The sequence below is a fragment of the Notolepis coatsorum genome (genome assembly GCF_963971535.1).
Source record: "Notolepis coatsorum genome assembly, chromosome: 17".
Taxonomy (NCBI): Eukaryota; Metazoa; Chordata; class Actinopteri; order Aulopiformes; family Paralepididae; genus Notolepis; species Notolepis coatsorum.
The window spans coordinates 18676413-18704106 of NC_140181.1; the positions used below are offsets into that span (position 1 = coordinate 18676413).

Sequence of the window (27694 nt, forward strand, 5' to 3'; positions counted from 1 at the left end):
GTTAATACCTTGCACATACCCTGGAAGGAAACACAACCTGAGCATGACATGACAGCAAAGCGGCCACCATGAGAATACAAATGACACAGATGTGATCTATAACAGATTCTCTCTGCGTTAGTTAAAGTTTTGTTTTATTTGTCACATATAAGGTACGTGTACATTACAGTGAAATGCCTGGTTCTGTATGAGCCTCCTGAGATTGTGCTTCATATACAGTAAAAAAAACTAAAAAGAATAAAGACCAAACCGTAAACACTATACAAAATATTAGGGGTGTAACGGTACACAAAAACCCTGGTTCGGTACGTACCTCGGTTTTGAAGTCACGGTTCGGTACGGGTTTTCGGTACAGTGGGGGAAAGTCTGGCTTTCCATGTTCCACTCAGGGGTGATGTAGTGTGCAGTTACTAATTGTACTTCTAGGGCTGTCAACGAATATTCTATATTGAAATTAATAATCGAATATTTTTTTTTATAATAATAATAATAATAATAATATTAGATAGATTGTGAAAAAAACAGCCCCCGGTGGGCGGTCGTTAGTGGTTAACATACCGTTGTATTCGTTCGGTACACAGCCGTTTGGGTACGGTACGGTACACACTGAAACGGTTCGGTACGGATAAGTGTACCTTTACACCCCTACAAAATATACAATCTAAAGTACAAAAAGCCAGATCAGATTAGCGTTACCTCTTTCCTCTGGTGGTACGTCTCCCCCACCTTGATGTGGGCCACCAGGTTGCCTCCCGTCCGCGCGTCCAGGATGTGAGGCACCGTGACGACCAGGTCGTACAGAGAGACTCCCTCCTCCTCCTCAGCAGAGCTCAGCTACGTGGAGAGAAGGAGGCATGATGAGACCCCCCACAGAGACCCCCCATGGAGACCCCCTACAGCAAAGACCCTACAAGAGACCCCCCCCCACAGGAGACCCCCTACAGGAGACACCCAACAGAGACCCCCTACAGGAGAGACCCTACAAGAGACCCCCCCCCCCCCCCACAGGAGACACCCTACAGGAGACACCCAACAGAGACCCCCTACAGGAGAGACCCTACAAGAGACCCCCTACAGGAGACACCCTACAGAGAGACCCTACAGGAGACACCCTACAGGAGACACCCAACAGAGACCCCCTACAGGAGAGACCCTACAAGAGACCCCCTACAGGAGAGACCCTACAAGAGACCCCCTACAGGAGAGACCCTACAAGAGACCCCCTACAGGAGACACCCAACAGAGACCCCCTACAGGAGAGACCCTACAAGAGACCCCCTACAGGAGAGACCCTACAAGAGACCCCCTACAGGAGACACCCTACAAGAGACCCCCTACAGGAGACACCCTACAGGAGACCCCCTACAGAGAGACCCTACAGGAGAGACCCTACAAGAGACGCCCTACAGGAGAGACCCTACAGGAGAGACCTTACAAGAGACGCCCTACAGAGAGACCCTACAAGAGACCCCCTACAGGAGACCCCCTACAGAGAGACCCTACAGGAGAGACCCTACAAGAGAGACCCTACAAGAGACCCTACAAGAGACCCCCTACAGAGAGACCCTACAGGAGAGACCCTACAAGAGACCCCCTACAGGAGAGACCCTACAAGAGACGCCCTACAGGAGAGACCATACAGGAGAGACCCTACAGAGACCCCCTACAGGAGAGACCCTACAGAGACCCCCTACAAGAGACGCCCTACAGGAGAGACCCTACAGAGACCCCCTACAGGAGACCCCCTACAGGAGAGACCCTACAAGAGACGCCCTACAAGAGACGCCCTACAGGAGAGACCCTACAGAGAGACCCTACAGGAGAGACCCTACAAGAGACGCCCTACAGGAGAGACCCTACAGAGAGACCCTACAGGAGACCCCCTACAGGAGAGACCCTACAGGAGAGACCATACAGGAGACCCCCTACAGGAGAGACCCTACAGGAGAGACCATACAGGAGAGACCCTACAAGAGACCCCCTACAGGAGAGACCCTACAAGAGACGCCCTACAGGAGAGACCCTACAGAGACCCCCTACAGGAGACCCCCTACAGGAGAGACCCTACAAGAGACGCCCTACAAGAGACGCCCTACAGGAGAGACCCTACAGAGAGACCCTACAGGAGAGACCCTACAGAGAGACCCTACAGGAGAGACCCTACAAGAGAGACCCTACAGGAGAGACCCTACAAGAGACCCCCTACAGGAGACACCCTACAGGAGACCCCCTACAGGAGAGACCCTACAGGAGAGACCCTACAGGAGACCCCCTACAAGAGACCCCCTACAGGAGAGACCCTACAGGAGACCCCCTACAGGAGAGACCCTACAGGAGACCCCCTACAGGAGAGACCCTACAAGAGACCCCCTACAGGAGAGACCCTACAGAGAGACCATACAGGAGAGACCCTACAAGAGACCCCCTACAGGAGAGACCCTACAAGAGACCCCCTACAGGAGAGACCCTACAAGAGACGCCATACAGGAGAGACCCTACAGGAGACCCCCTACAGGAGACCCCCTACAGGAGAGACCTTACAAGAGACCCCCTACAGGAGACCCCCTACAGAGACCCCTACAGGAGAGACCCTACAGGAGACCCCCTACAGGAGAGACCCTACAGGAGAGACCCTACAAGAGACGCCATACAAGAGACCCCCTACAGGAGACCCCCTACAGAGACCCCCTACAGGAGAGACCCTACAAGAGACCCTACAGGAGAGACCCTACAAGAGACGCCATACAAGAGACCCCCTACAGGAGACCCCCTACAGAGACCCCCTACAGGAGAGACCCTACAAGAGACCCCCTACAGGAGACCCCCTACAGGAGAGACCCTACAGGAGAGACCCTACAAGAGACCCCCTACAGGAGACCCCCTACAGAGACCCCCTACAGGAGAGACCCTACAAGAGACCCCCTACAGGAGACCCCCTACAGGAGAGACCCTACAGGAGAGACCATACAAGAGACCCCCTACAGGAGACCCCCTACAGGAGAGACCCTACAGAGAGACCCTACAAGAGACCCCCTACAGGAGAGACCCTACAAGAGACCCCCTACAGGAGAGACCCTACAAGAGACCCCCTACAGGAGACCCCCTACAGGAGACCCCCTACAGGAGAGACCCCCCACAGAGACCCCCTACAGGAGAGACCCTACAGAGAATCCCCACAGAGACCCCCCCAGAGACCCCCTACAGGAGAGACCCCCCACAGAGACCCCCCAGAGACCCCCTACAGAGACCCCCTACAGGAGAGACCCCCCACAAGAGACCCCCCACAGAGACCCCCCAGAGACCCCCTACAGAGACCCCCCACAGAGACCCCTTACAGGAGACCCCCCCACAGAGACCCCCTACAGAAGACCCCCCCCCCCACAGAGACGCCCTACAGAAGACTCCCCCCACAGAGACCCCCTACAGGATTCACGACAGTGTGAACAGCACAAATCACATTGAATCTGATCTTTTAAATTCTGATTTGGGCCACTTTTATACAGTATGTGGTCCTAAATCAGACACAGGTCTGATCAGTCTGAACAGTCGTGCATTTACACATGTGGGTCAGTTCAGGCGCAGTGACTGGTTCACACTGGAATCTGATATCGGCCACGTTGATTTAAATAACGTGAGCAGCCAAACAAACTAAAAATAAATCTGATCGGAAGAATTTAGCGTGAAGGCTTGCAGTGTGAACATAGCCGTAGAACGCGTCTCCAGACCCCCCCGGTCCTCCGTCTCACCTCCTCTCCCTCGGGACACATGGTGATCTCCAGGCCCTGGCTCTTGCTGATGGACATCTTCAGGGCGAGGGGGATCCACACGTGTCGCAGGTCCTCGGCTCGCGTGTCAAAGGTCAAACCCTCCGCGCCGCGCGCATCCTCCCCGCTGCACGGCAAGATAAAAAAAAATTGCATATACGACGTTTAAAAGAAAATGTCAATGATGGAAATCGAACGTGGGCACAAATGCGTTCGTTCAACATTCCTGCCGTGAAGTTAATCAAATGAAATAGACCTGTTCGCGGACGACGTCGTGACAAATATGCACGCGGCGCAGACCCGAGGCAGAGAGGAACGTAATCCTGGTCAGAACAACGAGGCAGACTACAGTATGTTTGCATTTGTTAGCCATGCTAGCGATCGAAACAATCAATCCATGCCAAAGCTAGATATCATGTAACAGGTGAAAGACTCACAGCCATGCTGATTTGGCTAAATGACATCCAGCTGTTTTCATTTGAAACAGCTTTTAGTCAGGGGAGTGTCATGGTTTCTCCATAGAACTCCATTATACTGTTAGTCAGGGGAGTGTCATGGTTTCTCCATAGAACTCCATTATACTGTTAGTCAGGGGAGTGTCATGGTTTCTCCATAGAGCTCCATTATACTGTTAGTCAGGGGAGTGCCATGGTTTCTCCATAGAGCCCCATTATACTGTTAGTCAGGGGAGTGTCATGGTTTCTCCATAGAATTCCATTATCCATTATACTTTTAGTCAGGGGAGTGTCATGGTTTCTCCATAGAATTCCATTATCCATTATACTGTTAGTCAGGGGAGTGCCATGGTTTCTCCATAGAGCTCCATTATACTGTTAGTCAGGGGAGTGTCATGGTGTCTCCATAGAGCTCCATTATACTGTTAGTCAGGAGAGTGTCATGGTTTCTCCATAGAGCTCCATTATACTGTTAGTCAGGGGAGTGCCATGGTTTCTCCATAGAGCTTCATTATACTGTTAGTCAGGGGAGTGTCATGGTGTCTCCATAGAGCTCCATTATACTGTTAGTCAGGGGAGTGTCATGGTGTCTCCATAGAGCTCCATTATACTGTTAGTCAGGGGAGTGTCATGGTTTCTCCATAGAACTCCATTATCCATTATACTTTTAGTCAGGGGAGTGCCATGGTTTCGCCATAGAGCTCCATTATACTGTTAGTCAGGGGAGTGCCATGGTTTCTCCATAGAGCTCCATTATACTGTTAGTCAGGGGAGTGTCATGGTGTCTCCATAGAGCTCCATTATACTGTTAGTCAGGAGAGTGTCATGGTTTCTCCATAGAGCTCCATTATACTGTTAGTCAGGGGAGTGCCATGGTTTCTCCATAGAGCTTCATTATACTGTTAGTCAGGGGAGTGTCATGGTGTCTCCATAGAGCTCCATTATACTGTTAGTCAGGGGAGTGTCATGGTGTCTCCATAGAGCTCCATTATACTGTTAGTCAGGGGAGTGTCATGGTTTCTCCATAGAGCTCCATTATACTGTTAGTCAGGGGAGTGTCATGGTTTTGCCATAGAGCTCCATTATACTGTTAGTCAGGAGAGTGCCATGGTTTCTCCATAGAGCTCCATTATACTGTTAGTCAGGGGAGTGTCATGGTTTCTCTATAGAGCTCCATTATACTGTTAGTCAGGGGAGTGTCATGGTGTCTCCATAGAGCTCCATTATACTGTTAGTCAGGGGAGTGTCATGGTTTCTCCATAGAGCTCCATTATACTGTTAGTCAGGGGAGTGTCATGGTTTTGCCATAGAGCTCCATTATACTGTTAGTCAGGGGAGTGTCATGGTGTCTCCATAGAGCTCCATTGTACTGTTAGTCAGGGGAGTGCCATGGTTTCTCCATAGAGCTCCATTATACTGTTAGTCAGGGGAGTGCCATGGTTTCTCCATAGAACTCCATTATCCATTATACTTTTAGTCAGGGGAGTGCCATGGTTTCTCCATAGAGCTCCATTATACTGTTAGTCAGGGGAGTGCCATGGTTTCTCCATAGAGCTCCATTATACTGTTAGTCAGGGGAGTGTCATGGTGTCTCCATAGAGCTCCATTATACTGTTAGTCAGGGGAGTGTCATGGTTTCTCCATAGAGCTCCATTATACTGTTAGTCAGGGGAGTGTCATGGTTTTGCCATAGAGCTCCATTATACTGTTAGTCAGGGGAGTGTCATGATTTCTCCATAGAGCTCCATTGTACTGTTAGTCAGGGGAGTGCCATGGTTTCTCCATAGAGCTCCATTATACTGTTAGTCAGGGGAGTGCCATGGTTTCTCCATAGAACTCCATTATCCATTATACTTTTAGTCAGGAGAGTGCCATGGTTTCTCCATAGAGCTCCATTATACTGTTAGTCAGGGGAGTGTCATGGTTTCTCTATAGAGCTCCATTATACTGTTAGTCAGGGGAGTGTCATGGTGTCTCCATAGAGCGCCATTATACTGTTAGTCAGGGGAGTGTCATGGTTTCTCCATAGAGCTCCATTATACTGTTAGTCAGGAGAGTGTCATGGTTTTGCCATAGAGCTCCATTATACTGTTAGTCAGGGGAGTGTCATGGTGTCTCCATAGAGCTCCATTATACTGTTAGTCAGGGGAGTGTCATGGTTTCCCCATAGAGCTCCATTATACTGTTAGTCAGGGGAGTGTCATGGTTTTGCCATAGAGCTCCATTATACTGTTAGTCAGGGGAGTGTCATGGTTTCTCCATAGAGCTCCATTGTACTGTTAGTCAGGGGAGTGCCATGGTTTCTCCATAGAGCTCCATTATACTGTTAGTCAGGGGAGTGCCATGGTTTCTCCATAGAGCTCCATTATACTGTTAGTCAGGGGAGTGTCATGGTGTCTCCATAGAGCTCCATTATACTGTTAGTCAGGGGAGTGTCATGGTTTCGCCATAGAGCTCCATTATACTGTTAGTCAGGGGAGTGTCATGGTTTCTCCATAGAGCTCCATTATACTGTTAGTCAGGGGAGTGCCATGGTTTCTCCATAGAGCTCCATTATACTGTTAGTCGGGGGAGTGCGATGGTTTCTCCATAGAGCTCCATTATACTGTTAGTCAGGGGAGTGTCATGGTTTCTCCATAGAGCTCCATTATACTGTTAGTCAGGGGAGTGTCATGGTTTCTCCATAGAGCTCCATTATACTGTTTTAGCACAGCAGCTCACGCAGGTACGAGGCAACTTAGCCACGTGACTCAGTTGGTATTGCCGATTGGCTCGAACACAGTATGTTTGTAAACAGCGAACAGGTCTATAGTCACAGATACTTGATTGTAAAATTTTATATTTAGATAAATATTCTTACTCCAAGCACCACTCGGTGGGTGGTGGTGGTGGTTCTTTGGGCTTGGGGGGTTCCATGGCCTCTTTCTGCATGGCCTTACTGTAGGCATACTGTAAACACATACACATGTTACTGTAGGCATACTGTAAACACAGACACATGTTACTGTAGGCATACTGTAAACACAGACACATGGCATTACTGTACATACTGTAAACACAGACACATGTTACTGTAGGCATACTGTAAACAAGACACATACTGTAAACACACACACATGTTACTATAGGCATACTGTAAACACACACATGTTACTGTAGGCGTATTATAAACACATACACATGTTACTGTAGGCATACTGTAAACACAGACACACACTGTAGGCATACTGTAAACACAGACACATGTTACTGTAGGCATAATGTAAACACAGACACATGTTACTGTAGGCATACTGTAAACACAGACACATACTGTAAACACAGACACATACTGTAAACACAGACACACGTTACTGTAGGCAGACTGTAAACACAGACACATACTGTAGGCATACTGTAAACACAGACACATGGCCTTACTGTAGGCAGACTGTAGACACATGGCCTTATTGTAGGCATACTGTAAACACACAAGCATGGAGTCACTTCTCACTGACCTACTGCACCAAAAGGCAGGAATATAGTAGATTAGATGCTAATGTATTGTCATCATGCAGCACAAGTACAGTACAACTAAAAGAAGTGTGGCATCCAACCAGAGTGCAAATTAAACAGTAAAGTGCAATAATATACAATGTACAGGTGATTAAACTCGGTATAACACATATATATATATATATATATTAGTACTACTGAGTAGGGGTGTAACGGTACACAAAAACCACGGTACGGTACGTACCTCGGTTTTGAAGTCAAGGTTCGGTACGGATAATTGTATTTCTAGGGCTGTCAACAAATATTCTATATTGAAATTAACAGTTTGAGTGCCCATCACGAGTTTTCTCGGGTTAACCCCCGCTGGTTGAAGGCCCATCACGAGAATATTAGTTTTTTCTCATTTTTTATTTATTAGCGATCTGAAATCATATTTCATCAACCAAGTCTACCGTTGGAAATACCGTTTGTGTATACACAAACACAATATGTACAACGACACAATGATTTACATTATTACATATGGTAACGTGGTTATGGCTTTTACAAATAGTGGTTAGCTTTAGAGATGGATGGCTATGATCACGGAGCAATAGTGCTGTTAGGTGAAACAGATAGAGCTTCATTAATCACTCGGCTAGTAGTAGCAAGGCTCTCTGGCTGCCGCTAGCTGTGTGTGACTCTCAGGCGTAAGCGGGGTAAGGGGGGCGTGCTAGCGTAGGGTCACGTGGGCTTAGTGGCCAATCAGGCCAACCCCGGAAATCAAATCCGTTGCGGAAGTGATACACGCCTCCAGGCGCTCAGATGTGAAAAAAGCGCCCCCTATCGTCTCCCAGATGGTAATTCACCCTTTTGGATTGAACTCAATGAAAATGAATGAGAAAAAAAATCCCTGACTCCACATTTTACTTCTCACTCACGCAGCCGGCGTCGATCAGCTCCACTAGTGAGCCTCAGAGCAGCGGAGATTATGTGTTTTTACAGTATACACGGTGAATCAATAAAAAGATCGATTTTTTCGAATGGCGATCAGGAATTGGAATAATCCATTTGGATACCATCTGATCGCAGGTAAGGAATCTATGTTACCAGTATTAGGATAATCAGATTCGTTTTCACAGAGATATAAGCTTTTATGTGATTATGTGATATTGCTGTTTGGCTGTGCGAGCGGTCAGTAACGCGGAGAATCGATTTTCAACTCGCGGCACGAGCGTGCATGCGCACACAATTATACTATCGATAATCTAGCGTTTATTTGAAAACTATTCATAAATAGGCCGAACAATGACAACGTTCTAGAATATTCCAGTAAAAGGCGATTATCATGGAATGTGTAATTTTTTCTGTGAAAACAAGTGATTTTCAAAATGCTAGAAAACGGAAATGAAGCGATAAAAAAACAATCTGCTACGACAATGTTGACTGGAAAATGAGTCTTTGATAAGCGACGGGCAGATTAGACACATAATTTAAAACATAGATTAGGCGATATTAACGTTAACATTGAAGTGGCCCTGGGCATTCAAGGAGGTAAAAAGGAATTAACCATGGGCAATCAAAGTGTTAATAATCGACTTGTAAAAAAATAAAAGAAATAATAATTATTATATTAGATTGTGAAAAAAAACAGTCCCTGGTGGGCGGTCGTTAGTGGTTAACATACCGTTGTATTCGTTCGGTACACTCAGGGACCGAAACTAGAGAGCGCCGCCCGCCATTTGCGGGCAGTTTTTACGTTTGGCGCCTCCCACTTAGAGGACTGACCGCCGTGTGGCGGCCAATCAAATGGTCATGTGAAAACCGAAAATCATGATCCAATTCTGAGCGGAGTTCTCACTCGCTGTCTGAGCGCATTGCTGCTCCTAAACCTCCCCTACCTGTTTCTGTATGCTGCATGTAAACACACAGTCACCGTGACTGATGTTAGTCTACTCTAGTCAGAGAGACCTCCGTGAGCTGATGTTAGCTACTGTTACAAAATGACCCAGTCAACTATTCACTTTTAGTTTAATACATGAGGCATTGTGTAACGTTATCCAGCTGGCTAGCTTCTGATAGCTCCCGACATAAACAACTGCAAGTGTCCAGTTACATCGCATGAGGGCTGCAGCGCTGCTGACTAGGGTCCAGGTGCAGGGTAGGAGAATCCTTTCATGCTGAATGTAAGAGTTTAGGGACCAGCTGTAGCGCCGGAGAATCCTTGCTGGAGCTGGAGGCCACTAGAGTATACACACAGACAGTGGAGCTGTTTGCAGACAGCGAGGTGGCGATGTCTCGCAGATAATACAACTACAAGTATGATTATATAATATATATATTTTATTAAAAAAAAATTATATAAAATAATAATAATTTTTTTTTTTATCAAAAAAAAGTTGGCAGGTAAGAAATCTGCTTGACGGGTAGATTCTTCCCATCTACCCGCCACTGGCCGGTGAGTCAAAAAGTTTATTTCGCTCCCTGGGTACACCACACAGCCGTTCGGTACGGTACGGTACACACTGAAACGGTTCGGTACGGATACGTGTACCTTTACACCACTACTACTGAGTAATAGTGCTAATCAGATGTATGTACAGAGTTGTAGTGTTTTAATATGTACAATGATAGAGGTATAAAGACACTATGGTAGTAAGTCATACTGGCCAGCAGCGTAACTAGTAAGAGTAGGTAAGGGATATACAGATATAGATATAGTATTAATATGTACAGTGATACAGGTATAAAGACACTATGGTAGTAACTTAAGTCATACTGGCCAGCAGCATAACTAGTAAGAGTAGGTAAGGGATATGTACAGATATAGATATAGTATTAATATGTACAGTGATACAGGTATAAATACACTATGGTAGTAACTTAAGTCATACTGGCCAGCAGCATAACTAGTAAGAGTAGGTAAGGGATATGTACAGATATAGATATAGTATTAATATGTACAGTGATACAGGTATAAAGACACTATGGTAGTAAGTCATACTGGCCAGCAGTGTAACTACCGGTAGTAAGAGTAGGTAAGGGATATGTACAGATATAGATATAGTATTAATATGTACAGTGATACAGGTATAAAGAAACTGTGGTAGTAAGAGATAGATAGTAAATGTGTATCTAAAGTGTGTTGAAACAGTAGTGAGTTGTGTTTGTCTCAGCTCTCCTCTGTATTTAAGTATGTTGAAACAGTAGTGAGTTGTGTTTGTCTCAGCTCACCTCTGTATCTAAGTTAGGGCTGAGCCCAAACGTTCGAACGTTCAGACCTTCGTTCGTTACGTTGGCATTCGAATTCTAAATATTTTAATAAAAAAAGATTTTTGAATTTTTGTATGTGTCTATTCATTGTTTAAACCAGTGCTTCTCAAACTTTTTCTGTCAGGCCCCCCTTTGGCGGACCAAAATATTTTGGGCCCCCCCCCCTCGCCCCAACAAAATAGTCATGAAATGGGCCATGTTTAAATTTATTGAAATTTATATCGTGACCTTTCAAATTGGCCCTATATTTTGTTTTCAGAGCTGTCATGGATGAAAAGCCAGCTTCACACAGATACTGTATGTGGTGCTGAATGGTATCAACACCTTAACTGCTGCATCATGAGATACTTGGTGGGCCATGAGATGAGATACTTGGTACTCAGCACCACACTCTGAAACTAGCTCTCTAGGTGGTATCAGATGAGATTTAAAAGAGTTCTTCCAAGAGTTTGGATGGAGATGTGTCAGGAAGCTTTGTCTCAATGTTGTCTGTAAAGTTTTTTTTTATCCAGAGTAACTTGGTGATCCTTTTCTGTGTTTTATTAAATAATGATTTTCAGATTTTGAGAAATGGTATTTTCATGGAGAACTGTGCAGCTGCAACAGATAGCACGAAGTTCGAATCCCAAAAACAGGCTTCGGGGACAGCCCTAGTATCTAAGGGGGCTTTCTCATTAGGAGTGCCGCTCTGTCCTCGCTCCGTCTTTGAGTGCGAACTTCCCCCCTCCCTCTCCCCCCTCTGGTTTGTGTACACACTGCAGTCTTGGTTTGCTCCGGGGTTTTGTTTACGGTTTGCGTTTTGAGCGTGTAAGCTGCCGTAGGCGATGATGTCACACTCAAACGTCAACACAATTCAACACAGTTGAACACACAGTGATGGAAACTGGATGCCCGATATAAAGAACGAATAACCAATAAATATGAAGTTATCTTTGAAACCTCTGTTGTCAAGCCTTGTCAATATAACCCACCCCCTTTTCTCACGAATGGAACTGGTGTTGTGGAGTCCGCTTTAAGCGTTTTCCAGGGGTTAGCGGCTAACGCTAGTTAGCTTAGCCTAGTTATTGGATAACTTAGCAGCTAACGTCAGCCCATTGCTCGCTTATTATTTTGCATGTCATTGAAGGTCCGCGCTGGTCTGTGTCTAATGAAATTACAATTGCATGTCATTGAAGGTCCGCGCTGGTCTGTGTCTATAATGAAATGAGAGGAAAGCTCTGCGATAAAGCAAGTCTCATCTCAGCCGCGACGTGACAACATACTCGATGTTATATAAAAAAATTATCTCGCGGTCTACTTGAAAATCAGCCTGCAATCTACCGGTCGATCACGGCCGACTGGTTGGGCAGTGCACCACTGGTCTATAGAAATAAATGCATTCGAACAAGAAACCAATGTATAGACATAGCAATGGCAAAAAAGATTGCCAGGCCTAATGCGAGCCAGGGAGGTCTTGGGCTTGTAACGTGGCTTCATCTCGACGTTTTCATCCACTGAGCCGTGAGGCTCAACATGCTTGTTTGGTTGAGGTCTGAACTCGCCAAATTGACCATAAATATCGTTTTTGTGGGTATTGTCCAGTTGTTGCTGTATGTTTGCATCTGCCCAAAAAAGCATGAAAACATTACAGTAAGCTTGCACACCACGCCCGCTCCGTCGTCGGGGACGCTGGTTCGCACCCGAGACCACCTATTCCAGCGGTCCAGGTTTGGAGCGAATCAGCGTCCCCGGTGACGGGGGGGGGCGTTCTCATCACACCCTATTTTGGTGCGATCGCGCTCTGATTCGACCCCGAATGGCTAGTGTGAAAGCCCCCTAAGTGTGTTGAAACAGTAGTGAGTTGTCTCAGCTCACCTCTGCCTGTGCCCTCCAGAACTCCGCCTCCTTCACGCTGTTCACCTCACAGTTGATCACCAGGACGTCGGGGAGACAGCGGATGTTGCGCGTCTGCACCTGCGGTCGCACACAGCGAAAAACACAAGATTGTCGTAGACTAGACAGAGTTGGAATTCGACAAGTATTGACCACCGCAACACTTCCGGTACTTTGAGCTCATGGGAGAGAGTGGGGGGAAAGGGAGCGCAAGGGGATCAAATGAATTAATGTTGATGAGAGCCTTGACGTAAGTGGTTGTAGCTACGGATGTGGGGGAGCTGGAGACATGATCCAATAGACTTTTTTATACGGCCGAGTCTCCTGAACACGGAGAGACCAATCCCAAGTCGATCGGCACTTTCTCTGCCGAGCTATAGTCACCTTTCCGCACCTACTCCCCAACCGGCGCATGCGCAGATTGCCCAGGGAGTCTTGCGTATAAAAAGGTCTATTGGCTCATGTCTCCAGCACCCCCACAGCCACTTACGTCAAGGCTCTAATCAACATTCACTAATGTAATCCCCCCATTCCCCCCTCCCCCTCACAAGCTCCATGTAACGCGGAAGTGCAGTGGTCTATGATTGTCGTATAGGCTACCTTCAGACTGCGGAGCAAACGTGATCATCTCATATGTGACTCAGATCAGATTTTCTTCCTTAAAGGAACACGCCAACTTTTTGGGAAATTAGCTTATTTGCCATCTACCCTGGAGTTAGACAAGCAGATTACATACCCTTTTCTTCTCTGTGCATGCATTAGGCTTAGGGAACAGCCGCACCGTTAGCCTAGCTTAGCGTTATTCACTGGGAAAAGGTGTGCCAGTGTAGCTGGCAGAATTTTTTTTATTGTATCAGAAACTTCAGAATGTTATCTTTCAAGAGACCAGGCTCATGCATGTGCTATAAGTATAAAGTATAGTATTTTGGTTTGCAAAAAAAGTATGTAGTCCTCAAGTTCAAGTTAAAATATTGCCACTTTTGGGGGGCACCAGGGCTTGCAGGGGGCTACACAGCAGAGGGTAGGGAACAACACGTCACTCACTGTGGGTTGGTACTTCTCGCAGTTCTCACACCAGGCCTGTGTGCTCTGCTCCAGACAGATGCTCTTCTTCAGGATCTCAGCAAAGTCATACTCCTTTATCGTCTTATCTGCTGGGTCATGAAGTTAAAGTCATACTCCTTTATCGTCTTATCTGCTGGGTGATGAAGTTAAAGTCATACTCCTTTATAGTCTTATCTGCTGGGTCATGAAGTTAAAGTCATACTCCTTTATCGTCTTATCTGCTGGGTCATGAAGTTAAAGTCATACTCCTTTATCGTCTTATCTGCTGGGTGATGAAGTTAAAGTCATACTCCTTTATCGTCTTATCTGCTGGGTCATGAAGTTAAAGTCATACTCCTTTATCGTCTTATCTGCTGGGTGATGAAGTTAAAGTCATACTCCTTTATCGTCTTATCTGCTGGGTCATGAAGTTAAAGTCATACTCCTTTATCGTCTTATCTGCTGGGTCATGAAGTTAAAGTCATACTCCTTTATCGTCTTATCTGGTGAGTTATGAAGTTAAAGTCATACTCCTTTATCGTCTTATCTGCTGGGTCATGAAGTTAAAGTCATACTCCTTTTTTTTTTTTTTTTTAAACTTTGGCCATTCCCCTGGCTCTTTTATGTGTTTATCACATTTATACTGGTCAAGGATGACCGACAGAAACAGGCTGAAAGGGTTCAGATGGGGGGGAAGACACTCTGGGAAAGGCACGGCTGCAGTCGGGATTCGAACTCGCTAAGGCCCAGATCCGTGACGAGCACGGTTGTCCACGGCGCTGAAATAGCGCTTGCGGTACGTGGTGAGCTACTGGAGCTCCCCAAAGTCATACTCCTTTATCGTCTTATCTGGTGAGTTATGAAGTTAAAGTCATACTCCTTTATCGTCTTATCTGGTGAGTTATGAAGTTAAAGTCATACTCCTTTATCGGTTTTATTTGCTGGGTGATGGAAGTTAAAGTCATACTCCTTTATAGTCTTATCTGCTGCGTCATGAAGTTAAAGTCATACATTTAATTTTTTTACATTTAGTCATTTAGCCGACGCTTTTATCCAAAGCGACTTACAAGTTCTATACGACAAGTCATCAGGAAGGGTACAAATCTATCAGCTGAGTGACAATGTTCATCAAATTGTTGAGTGCTAACATACTCCTTTATCGTCTTATCTGGTGGCTCATGAAGTTAAAGTTATACTCCTTTATCGTCTTATCTGGTGAGTCATGAAGTTATACCTCCTTATTACTACATCATTATTGGTAAGCTACTTCCTTATACTACATCATTATTGGTAAGCTACCTCCTTATACTACATCATTACTGGTAAGCTAGCTCCTTATACTACATCATTATTGGTAAGCTACCTCCTTATACTACATCATTACTGGTAAGCTAGCTCCTTATACTACATCATTATTGGTACGCTACCTCCTTATACTACATCATTATTGGTACGCTACCTCCTTATACTACATCATTATTGGTAAGCTAGCTCCTTATACTACATCATTATTGGTACGCTACCTCCTTATACTACATCATTACTGGTAAGCTAGCTCCTTATACTACATCATTATTGGTAAGCTACCTCCATATACTACATCATTATCGGAATGGAATTTTGGAACCATTCCAAAGTGAGTTCCTTAAGGTCCAGTTTGCTCTGAACAGGGTAAATCTTCATTTTGCTGTGATGCCCTCTAGCTCATGGAATGAACTCCAACAGTCCTTAAAGCTTGAGATTATCCCCCCTGTTGCAGAGTTTAAAACCTTGATCTCCAACCTTAGTCAATAATAATAATAATAATAATAATAATAATAATAATAATAATAATAATAATAATAATAATAATAATAAATAAAAAACAAACTTTCTGAATTGATTGAATTGAACATCCCTGATTTGTGGAGGGAGCCTTAACGTGTGAGCTGTGCTGCTCCGAGTAGTGCTTACCGTGTGAGCTGTGCTCCAGGTAGAGCTTACCGTGTGAGCTGTGCTCCAGGTAGAGCTTACCGTGTGAGCTGTGCTCCGGGTAGAGCTTACCGTGTGAGCTGTGCTCCGGGTAGAGCTTACCGTGTGAGCTGTGCTCCGGGTAGAGCTTACCGTGTGAGCTGTGCTCCGGGTAGAGCTTACCATGTGAGCTGTGCTCCGGGTAGAGCTTACCGTGTGAGCTGTGCTCCGGGTAGAGCTTACCGTGTGAGCTGTGCTCCGGGTAGAGCTTACCGTGTGAGCTGTGCTCCGGGTAGAGCTTACCGTGTGAGCTGTGCTCCGGGTAGAGCTTACCGTGTGAGCTGTGCTGCTCCGGGTAGAGCTTACCGTGTGAGCTGTGCTCCGGGTAGAGCTTACCGTGTGAGCTGTGCTGCTCCGGGTAGAGCTTACCGTGTGAGCTGTGCTCCGGGTAGAGCTTACCGTGTGAGCTGTGCTGCTCCGGGTAGAGCTTACCGTGTGAGCTGTGCTCCGGGTAGAGCTTACCGTGTGAGCTGTGCTCCGGGTAGAGCTTACCGTGTGAGCTGTGCTCCGGGTAGAGCTTACCGTGTGAGCTGTGCTCCGGGTAGAGCTTACCGTGTGAGCTGTGCTCCGGGTAGAGCTTACCGTGTGAGCTGTGCTCCGGGTAGAGCTTACCGTGTGAGCTGTGCTCCGGGTAGAGCTTACCGTGTGAGCTGTGCTCCGGGTAGAGCTTACCGTGTGAGCTGTGCTCCGGGTAGAGCTTACCGTGTGAGCTGTGCTCCGGGTAGTGCATGGTGAAGAGCAGGGTGAGAGAGGAGCGCACAGTCTCCTTCCCACAGCGACACAGGCTGCTGTTCTCCACCTCGCAGCCAAACAGCCTCCCGATGACGGACTCGCCGGAGGAGCCCAGAGCGCTGCAACACAACCAGGTGTCGAGTCGTGAGATGTTTTCTCAGGGTCAGCCTGTAGCGGCCAGCGGCCGGTGACATCATCACCACGTTCGGTTCCCAAAGTTCTACGTGACTCTATTCTATGGGTTTGTTACTACGGTTTGGACCATGCTATTCAGGGTGTCTGCAGGTTTCAACAAGTTCAAATGAAGACCACTTTTTTTAATACCACTTAGAGCCAAATGTAATACCAATTCCACAACCATACTAGCAAAAAATTCTAATAAAAGAAAAGTGACAATCTGCACTTGCTTGCCAATTTAGATTCTGTTCCATACAAGCTTTCACCAGACGCATACCTGTGCAAATAAAATGTAAGACTTTTTAATACCTTTTTAACCTCTTAAAGGAAAACTCCAACATTTTGGGAAATTAGCTTATTTAACATCTTCCCTGGAGTTAGACAAGAAGATACATACCTTTTTTGTCTCTGTGCGTGCATTTAGCTTAGGGAACAGTCGCTCCGTTAGCGTAGCTTAGCTTCATCACTGGAAGTGGGGGGGTTTTAGAGCCCGACGTTCCTTACAGTGCCCTACAGTCACCAAATACACTCCAGATACAACTCCAAAACGTTCCTGTAAACATGTTGTGACCTGTGTATTTACCACGTGGAGAAATACAAAATTATTGAATTCGACAATTACGTTTTCTAAGCAGATATACTCTGAACTATTTTTAGCCGAACGACTCCTCTCTGCGCGCAGTCAGTGATTTCTACGTGGAAGCCGTGTTTGTTTACATTCTCATTCATTCAAAGGATCCGAACCGATTGAAGTTTATGGATACCATGACTTAAAATCCTCTTACCTTGATGATTAAAAGCCTCCCCAATTTAGAAAACAGTAATCCAATGGCTGGTATTGATAATATACTACTAACTACTGTACGCTCGGAGCTAACCGGAGCTAATACTAAAGCTAATATAATGACTTCCTTTCTGGGGGTTTTCAAAATAAAAGAGCGACGTCTATAGCAGCGGAATACGTTTATTTTGTACATTATCTAACGTTAACACAAACCTAAACTAACGTTACAACTAACCTAAAGTTAGTTTAGGTTTGTGTTAACGTTAGATAATGTACAAAATAAACGTATGCCGCTGCTATAGACGTCGCTCTTTTATTTTCCAGGGAAGATGTTAAATAAGCTAATTTCCCAAAATGTTGGAGTTTTCCTTTAACACATTCCCTCCCGGCCATCCACGGATATATACGTGATTGGGAGCCAGCGCTAGACGGCCAATAAACTAGTTTTTTCTTTTATTCGATTTTAATATCCTATTCACTGTCACAGAGCTGTATTTTGGCTGGAAAAGGCATATTGAGACTCGGAAAGTGCATTACCGGCCAGATCCTGGTAGTGGTGCTGTCTCGAGAATGCAGTAATCCTTGTTTCAGACTCGGTGTCACATTTTTTTCGCTCCGGGCAGACTTTTCTGTTAGTCTGAAGTGAGGGCTTCACCCGATCGCCTGGAATACTTTTTGCGATGCCGAATTCAGTATGCAGTAAAGGAATATAGCATCAGCCAATGGACATATCGATCTACCAGATGGCGATCAAATAACTGGGAAATAATTTTTGGAATCCAACCGGCCACAGGTAAGAGCGATTTGACGTAAATTTCAGCCTGATCGGGCCTTGTTCTCATAGCCATCCCCCTGATCAGCGTATGTTGTTGTAATAACGAATGCCGTTATTGGTAATCAATAATCAGAAACGACTTCCCTAGACGTCCTAGAGTGGGGCCCGTCTAATCTAATGGCCGGGAATGTGTTAAGCTTAGGCGTCTGTCGGCTTCAGGCTGTGTTATTGCTAGGGCTGTCACTAACGATCCCCCTCCCCCCTGTAGGCCTGCAGGCCCTCCTCCTCCTCCTCCCCACCTGCTGCTGGCGCCCCTGTAGGCCTGCGGGCCCTCCTGCTCCTGGGTCTCCTGGTGGAGCTGGGTGAGGATGAAGCGGTCCCAGCTCTGGATGAGTCGGCCCAGTCTGGACTTGCCCGTCTGCTCGTCGGAGTCGGCCAGGATCAGGCCCAGCGCGGACGCCTCTGGGATGGTGCGGAACGCGCGGAGGAAATTACTAGCCTGCGGGGGACGAGACCGGCGTACCAAAAATCAAAATCAATCGCAGGGTCAGTATTAACCCTTTCACTACCACACTACAGAAGGTTAACCTTTCACTACCACACTACAACCGTCTGTAGTGTGGTAGTGAAAGGTTAACCTTCTGTAGTGTGGTAGTGAAAGGGTTAACCTTCTGTAGTGTGGTTGTGAAAGGGTTAACCCTTTGTCGTGTGGTAGTGAAAGGGCCTTCTGTAGTGCGTTAGTGAAAGGGTTGACCTTCTGTAGTGGTAGTGAAAGGGTTAACCGTCTGTAGTGTGGTAGTGAAAGGGTTAACTTTCTGTAGTGTGATTGTGAAAGTACCCTTTGTCGTGTGGCAGTGAAAGGGTTAACCTTCTGTATTGTGGTAGTGTAGTGTGGTTGTGAAAGGGTTAACCATTTGTCGTGTGGTAGTGAAAGGGTTAACCTTCTGTATTGTCGCAGTGAAAGGGTTAACCCTTTGGTAGTGAAAGGGTTAAGACATTATCGAAGTAGGGACTTTTTTTGCACTGCAGTTTTTTGCACTGGACTGTATAAATCCCTGTATATCTTCCTGTACATTTGACTGTACATTATACTGTATATTTTACAATGTATACACATAATTCTTTTAGAATGTATATCTTTGACTGTATTCTTATATATATATTTTTTGACTACCTAAATGTTTATTGTGAGCGATCTCTGGTGCTGAATTTCCCTCTGGACTAATAAAGTACTTATATTCTATTCTATAACCAGTAACAACTAATTTACCACATCAACCCGCCCCCCCCTCATCCTCCTCATCACCTACAAATCTCTTCACTCCCTTGCAACCCGGTACTACATAGCTGACCTCCTCCATCCATATATCCCACCCCGGAGGCTGCAGTCCTCTTGACTCTGGTCTCCTCTCCAACCCCACCACCAATCTGTCCCAGAGCCTTCTGTGTTGCTGCACCCACCCTCTGGAACTCCCTCCCTCCAGACATCCGCAACATCCCTGGGCCCTCATTTATCAACAATGCTTAGAAAGTGTTCTATTTTCGTTCTTAACCCATCTTTCGCCAATGACGGATTCAGACGTCATTCCTCGCCATGCTTAATCTGCCAATGACGGATTACGACATCACAGAGATCAATATTTAAAAAATCTGTCATGGCATTCATATTTCACCGACGGATCATTGACGGGTGCTGGTAGAGCTGCCGCGGTATTGATATTTTCCTTACCGCACGAATTTGCAAAATATTTCCTACCGCCGCGGTAATTACCGCACAGTGCGCAAAAAAAAAAAAAAAAGTTTTAATGCATTTTTTTTTTTTTTAGTAGTCTACTCTTATAGCCTGCCTCTAGTCTAATGGCGCTTTTCCACTGCATAGTACCTACTCGACTCGACCCGCTTTAGGCACCTGGTACTTCGTTCCTTTTCCACTGCAGCCAGGTACTACTCCGTTTGTCTCCGTGTGGGAATGCAGGCGGGGCCGCTCGCTTGTGTACACTGAACGCTCCGTGGGCATAGATGTCCAAGGGCTTGCAGCAAGCCAGAGTTTAACACAGTTTCAATCAATCAATCAATCAATCAATAACAACATTAACCAGACTCTCGTTGCGTCTATTCTGCCAAAGCTAACGTTACCTCTCATTGTGTATTCTACCAAGCAAACCCGGGTTTAACGTTACCTCTCGTGTATATCGGCTGACGGTAGTATTAACAACAACAAACTTAACACATCAGCGATCTTGTTGTGACACTAAACTCTCCGCTCGGTGGTAAATTGGGTTGATGTCGGTTTTGTTTCATCAATAAATAAGGCAGAATACACAGTGAATCCATTCTTTTTTGTTTATTGCTTGGTTCTGTCGCAAACAAATCCTGAACGAAATGCATCCTTAGCGAGGCAGTAAAGATGGCGGCGCCGGCGTTCTGTTTTTGTTCAGACTGAGGCTACAAAGTGTGACGCGTCTCTCTTCTGACCAGTCAGTGGTCTGCAATGTTTCACATGACTTTTCTGGTACCACTTCTACCCAATAGGGTCGCTTGGAACCGAGTAGGGTATATCTGCAGAGCCGCAAGCCGCAAGCCAACTTTATTATTATGATAAAAAACAGCAGTGACGCGGTATTCAGCCTAACTCTGCGGTGAGCGTGATGCAACAGCGATACCGCGGTAATGCGGTTATCGCGGCAGCTCTAGGTGCTGGGGATCTCCACTCAACTCTCCAACGGTTCAATATCGCCACCTGGTGGCCGATCGCCAAACCGGAAGTGGGGAAGTGGGACCGGAAGTGCTTGGTGTCCCCCCTATTCCGTCCGCCACTCGTGATCGCTCGCAGGACTCCATCTTGACACACTGGATAATCGATCGGTTGCCATAACTCAATAAACAACGTTATTTGGACGTATATATTATTATACAACCCGGAAATGGTTCGTCTAGATCAACATCCCATAATAGCGATCTTTCTGCTCCACGCTGATCACCCAACGGTCAGAGGAAGCTGCGGTGAGTTTCAGCGTGTTTGATTATTATTATCCATACTGCTATGATCAACATATCACCCATACTACATGATTCATTTAACGTCGGTCATTGCATTATAAACGACCCCACCCCCCTCCGGTCACCAGCAGATGATGAGTCATGACGTTTAGGACCTTGTACAATTGAAATTTTTTATCTGACGTCAATCGCTAGCAAACTGCATTTGATGATGTAATATATGCATAAATGGCTATATCTCACGTTCTATGAATTACTGCAGAAAACGATAAAAACATATTTATACTCTAGACAGTATTTTTATATGAATGTGTGAATGAAAAAGTAAAACGTTCCTACACCCTGAACAATAGCTGATCGATGTTGAATGGGCCATAGTAATGTCAATTTAGCAATACAATTTAAAAAGTTATAGCCCTAGGCTGCAAAGTAGGTGAACATATCCATAGACAAATAGAGCTGGCAGAGAATGGATTAGGACGAATCAAAGTGGTGGCGGAGAATGGGTTAAGGCGTTAAGCACAGAATTTAGAATGTCTCTACGCACAGAAAAATCGGGATTTATCAACCGTGCGTACACGGGTCCTACGCACACTCCAGGTACGCACGGTCTGAGCTGTGCGTATATATACGCACAAAGTAAAGCACATGTTCAAATTGATAAGTCCCACACTTTGCTTAGAAATGATCGTACGCACGGGTTACGCACATATCTGTGCGTACGCACCATTGATAAATGAGGGCCCTGGACTCTTTCAAATCACAACTCAAATCTCACTTCTTCACCAAATGTATCAATGCCTGACTTCCCTCTTTTTTACCCAATTGTTATTTTTTCCCTGTCCCCTTAGTTTGTCCCCCTCCTCTACCAAACGGTTAACCCTTTCACTGTGACAATACAGAAGGTTAACCCTTTCACTGCCACACGACAGCAAGTTAACTCTTTCACTGCCACACGACAGCGGGTTAACCCTTTCACTACCACACTACAGAAGGTTAACCCTTTACTATCACACTACAGACTAGTGGTGGGGGGAAATATCGATACGTAGTAGTATCGCGATACTTTGCGTGGCGATACTGTATCGATACAGGGACGCCAAGTATCGATATTTAATTCTTTATTTATTTATTAAAAACTTAATTTTTTTTTGTATTTATTTATTTTTGTATAAGGAAGTTGCATTGTTCATTTCAATACCTGTAATAGTACAGTAGTCCACGCACACGTGTGCATTCAGTTAAGTTGGAATAATATGACTGTAATACAAACAGTTCAGTTTGTCAGGTACATGCAACACAGATTACAGTGTTTACATCTGTCTGCTTGAGAAAATACCATGTTCTGCAATAAAAATTATTGAAGTGAGATGAACAGACTGAAAACTTTATTTTATTAGATAAAACATGTTGACAAGGTTTTACTTTGCAGTTGAAAAAAGGTAATATATCGCAATATTAATATTGCAATACTCAGCATATCGCAATATATTTAGTATCGCAATACTATCGTATCGTGACTCAAGTATCGTGATAGTATCGTATCGTGAGGCCTCTGGTGATTCCCACCCCTACTACAGACGGTTCCGTCTGTAGTGTGATAGTAAAGGGTTAACCTTCTGTAGTGTGGTAGTGAAAGGGTTAAGCGCCTTGGGTTTCCTGAAAGGCGCTATATAAATATAAGAAATTATTATTATTATTACTGTTGCCTATATGTGTATGATATGTTTGCGTGAGGACTACCTGACAGGGATCTCCTCTGGACATGTCCAGCATGTGGAACAGGAAGCCCAGCTCGCAGGCCAAACAGAACTCCTTCTGGCAAAGGTGGTTCTGCACCAGGCAGCGGATCGGCTCCAGAAAATACAACACCTAACGCATCAAAAAAGACAAGAGGGGAACAGCTCTGCTTGAATAAAAACGCTCAAACGACCTCGCAGAAACAATCCATCTTGAACTCGATTCAAGAGATGCAGATGAGAATACACAGTGGGAAGTCGTGACGTAATAGTTTTACCTGGATCATGCAGTTACAGTAGGCGTTGGGAATGTGAGGCTCCAGACCGGCAAACAGGGTTCGGTTGTAATGCTTGAAGTCGAAGTCCTCCAGTCCCAGTTTAGAGTATTTGATGGTGACCTAATAGGTGGGACACACGTGTCCTCGTCACAAATGGGCCAGAATCAACCATTTTGTTATACAACAAATTACATAAGACATTTTTAAAAGCAGCGTTTCCCAAATCGAAGCTGCGATATACTCTACTGAGGGTGGGTTTCAGTAAAAAATGTGGTTGCTTGGTTCAGGAGCTATCTCCGTGATCGTACAGTGTGTTAGGCTTGGTAACTCTGTCCCTGATCCAATTACTTTAGAAAAGGGGGTTCCACAAGGTTAAATTTAGGGTCTGCTTCTTTTTCTATTATATGTAAATAACATCTGTGATCATTTCAACTCACTCCCGATACCATATATATGCCGATGATACAGTTATGTATTCTTGTGCTCCTTCTCTTGAGGCTGCTGTCACAAATTTACAATCTGATTTTGCCTACTCTCATTGAATCAAAACTGCTATTGAATGGTAGCAAAACAAAGGCAATGGTATTTGCTCCAACTAGGTCAACTGTCTCTCCCCCCTCTATTTTCACCCTTGACGGTTGTTCTATTGAGGTTATTGACATTTACAAATACCTTGGCATCTGGCTGGACAAGAACCTAGATTAAATCATATTGATGCTTTAATCAAAAAACTTAAATTCACAGTTGCTTTTTTCTATAAGGTTAAATCATGCTTTTCCCCCGCCTCCCGTAAACAGGTGGTTATGGCCCTTTTTTGTCACAACTAGATTATCGTGACGTAGGTTATAGATTTGCTTGTCCTATTGCCTTAGCCAAACTCAATCCGCTTTACCATGCTGCTGAGATGTCTCTCCAACTCACCATATAGGACACATCACTGTACACTTTACTCACTGATTGGTTGGACTTCACTGGCTACACGCAGGTTGCAGCATTATTCGAATTAATCGAATCGAATCGTGGTCAAATGAAGAGATTTCATGATGCATTGAATCGTTGCCTGAAGAATCGTAATCGAATCGAATCGTTGTGAGGTTGAATCGTTACACCCCTAGTGTACACTTTACTCACTGATTGGCTGGACTTCACTGGCTACACGCAGGTTGCAGCACTGGTATGTCTTCATATATATACGGCTGTTCTTGGTAAACTTCATGGTACATCAGTTCCAAGCTTGAATTAACTCAAAACTGCCTCAATCTCAGATCCAGCACCTGGATGCGCCTTAAAATACCACGCGGACTGAGGCAAGTAAAAGAAGCCTATTTTATTTCGGCCCTTGGTCCTGGAATGACCTCCAGACACGTCTCAAATTGGCCTCTCCGATCTCTTTGTGTCACTTCAAACAAAACATATCTGAAATCCTTGCCACCTGCTGCTCCTGCTTTGATGTGTAGCACTTTTCTACTTCACCTCTGGCCTCTGTCCCCTCAGTACGCTGATTGTTACTGTATTATTGTGCTTGTATTTGAATTACATCCACAGCAGCACTCTCTGAAACCTAGATTCAAAGAAGTAAAATCCCACTTCCTGACAAACAAAGATTCCCTCAGTATTATAAACAGGGTTCCCAAAAATTATATTTCTTGATTCAGAACAATTAAAGGACCTTTTAAGCACCTTGTTAAAAAATTGGCTGTTTTCAAGGAATTCCAGGCCTTGACTTTTTTTGGTAAAAAATCAAGAACTTTAAGCACTTCAAGGTGCAAACCCTGTATAAAATGACCACTACGACCACTATGACCATGTCTGGCTTCAGAAAAATAACATCCCAGGAAGAAAACCTTCCCAGGTTTATGCCTCGGCCGGCTTGCTGGCCGCTTCTGGTCACCTCTTTCCCTGCTCCCCGCTCATTTGAACAGAGGTAAAGGTCATGGGGTCACCAAAATCAATAGGTATCCTCCGCTCGGGTTCATGAACGTGCACAGCCAATTTCACAGCAATCCAGCCGTCGCTCGTCGAGATATGTAGTGAACACACAAACAGACGGGGTGAAAACATAACCTTCCTTCACGTCGCTATACGATGATTACGGAGATATAAATAAAGACAGACCTTTCTGTACTTCTTGGGCACCATGTAGAGGTGTGGCTCCTCGTCACGTCCAATGGGCGACTCGGGGACCTGGTTGTTGTAATTATCATAATCAAGCTCCACCTCTTTGATCTTATAGGGAAGCTGAAACAAGAGGAAACAAATCTCATTGGACCACGGAGATGTCAATCATGGAAATATTCACCAGAAAGAGAAAAGTTAAAAGAACCCCATGACCTAACGACTTAGGATGAGACGTTGCGTCCTATTGGCTAATGTCTCCTTTAGGGTGAGACGCTGTGTCCTGGTGGCTAATGTCTCCTTTAGGATGAGATGTGTGTCCTATTGGCTAATGTCTCCTTTAGGATGAGACGTGGCGTCCTATTGGCTAATGTCTCCTTTAGGATGAGACGCTGTGTCCTATTGGCTAATGTCTCCTTTAGGATGAGACGCTGTGTCCTATTGGCTAATGTCTCCTTTAGGATGAGACGCTGTGTCCTGGTGGCTAATGTCTCGTTTCGACGGCAGCCAAGTCTAGCAGCGTGACTGCTTTCAATACATTTCCGATGTAGAGGAGCGTATGCAGCCACGAGGTACACAGCCACGAGGTACAGCGTGAGGTACAGGATACGCTCCTCTCTACGTTGGAAGTGAATTGAACGCAGGCACGCTGCTGGACTTGGCTGGGGGGCGGTCGGAACGAGCCTTAACTGAGCTAGAGAGAGCTACACCCAGGTGATCACAGCGTCGTGGGTTCAAACCCGGAGACCTTTGTTTGCAGGTCATCCCCAGACTCTCTCGCTCAAGGTTTCCGGTCAATCTCTACCGCGCTCTTCAATGAAGCAGAAATGCCATAAGAAAATCTATCTTTAAAAAAGATTATAATAAACTTGAAATGAGATACCATCTAAAAACAAGTAGTGTGAGAAGCATGATGTGTCAATTGTAAAAATACACATTTATTTATATCTATATAGTTATAGTTGGTTCTTAGGGTTCCTCTAGTTTGCTCTGAACTGGGAAAAACAGCTTTTTCCTTTGATGCTGACTGACTCTGAAGCTGAAGGCTCTTCCGTCTCTTGCTGCATTTTTAAAGTATGATCTCCGACCACCGTGTGTCGACTTGTAACCGTCTTAGCTGATTTTCTATTGTTTATTCTTATTCATTGTGCCTATATGTATGAAATTGCTGATTGCTGAAATTGCTTGTTTTGTAAGCTTGTCGTCGCTGTAAATGAGAGGTAACCTCAGTGTCTTACGAGTTTAGATAGAGGTTTGAAACCAAATGAAAAACAGTGTGTCTGCCTCTTCCTGGGTTAGGGTTAACCCTGAGTCCACGTGCCTGGTTGCGCGGGCGGGTCCGAGGGTTGGCAGCGTAACCAATGAAGCCCACGGTTTTCATGGTGCGCAGGATCTCCGGGTCCACGGGCGGGGCTCGTCTGGAACAGGAGGAAGGTGTTTCAGGGTTCCCACGGACATTGCAAAATTAAATTCAAGGACTTTCAAGTACTTTTCCAAGCTTAGCACTATTTTTCATTTTAAAAAGGCATTTAAAATGATCCAATTAACTTTTAAATGTGTTATTTTTTTATTATTTAAAAAATATTTATGGCTTAAAACCAATTTCTGACAATTAATTACACTTTAGATTAAAAAAATGCAATTTCTTGATTCAGAACAATTTTATCATGAATGAACAAAACGTTCAATTCGAATGGTTGATTTGAATTCAAATTACTTTTTAAGCACCTTGTTAAAGAATTTGCTGTTTTCAAGGTATTCCAGGCCTCGACTTTTTTTGTCAAAAATCAAGCACTTCAAGGACCTTGTGCGAACCCTGGTACTTACACCAAAGAAACTCGCTCTGTATAAGATAAGATAAGATATTCCTTTATTGATCCCCTTGGGGAAATTCAGGTATCATAGCAGCATGGCGGAGGGGGGAGGGGAGGTACAGGTAGTAGAAGACATGATACAGGTCATAGAATTATAGTACAGTGGAGAAGTAAACATAAAAATTAAGGCTGTCAGTTTATCGCGTTAATTAGATTAATTAATTACACAGCAAATTATCGCGTTATGAAAATGAACTCAAAATGTATTATAAAAAGGGCGGCTGGGTGGCGCAGCAGAGATTGCGCTCGTCACCAATGCAAGAGACTCCGGTCTCGAATCCGGCTGTCTGCGTTGCCTCCGGCTTGGGCCGGGTGTCATACTGACTCA

At 45.2% G+C, this 27694-nt stretch overlaps 1 protein-coding gene across 4 annotated transcripts in view; it reads right to left on the minus strand.

Moving 5' to 3' along the window:
- The window catches only part of pan2 (poly(A) specific ribonuclease subunit PAN2), a 64878-nt gene that overhangs the window by 21311 nt on the left and 15873 nt on the right, over positions 1–27694 (minus strand). For 3 of the 4 annotated variants that reach the window (XM_084332844.1, XM_084332845.1, XM_084332847.1), the window contains exons 8-18: positions 26814–26910; positions 25493–25615; positions 23378–23497; positions 23104–23232; positions 18660–18859; positions 16595–16743; positions 13883–13992; positions 12821–12919; positions 7080–7168; positions 3747–3891; positions 697–834 (exon numbers count right to left, since the gene is read on the minus strand). In XM_084332844.1, the coding sequence (XP_084188970.1) occupies positions 697–834; positions 3747–3891; positions 7080–7168; positions 12821–12919; positions 13883–13992; positions 16595–16743; positions 18660–18859; positions 23104–23232; positions 23378–23497; positions 25493–25615; positions 26814–26910 (1399 nt within the window). The remainder of the gene's footprint in view (positions 1–696; positions 835–3746; positions 3892–7079; positions 7169–12820; positions 12920–13882; positions 13993–16594; positions 16744–18659; positions 18860–23103; positions 23233–23377; positions 23498–25492; positions 25616–26813; positions 26911–27694) is intronic. The other variant, XM_084332846.1, reaches the window with a different exon arrangement.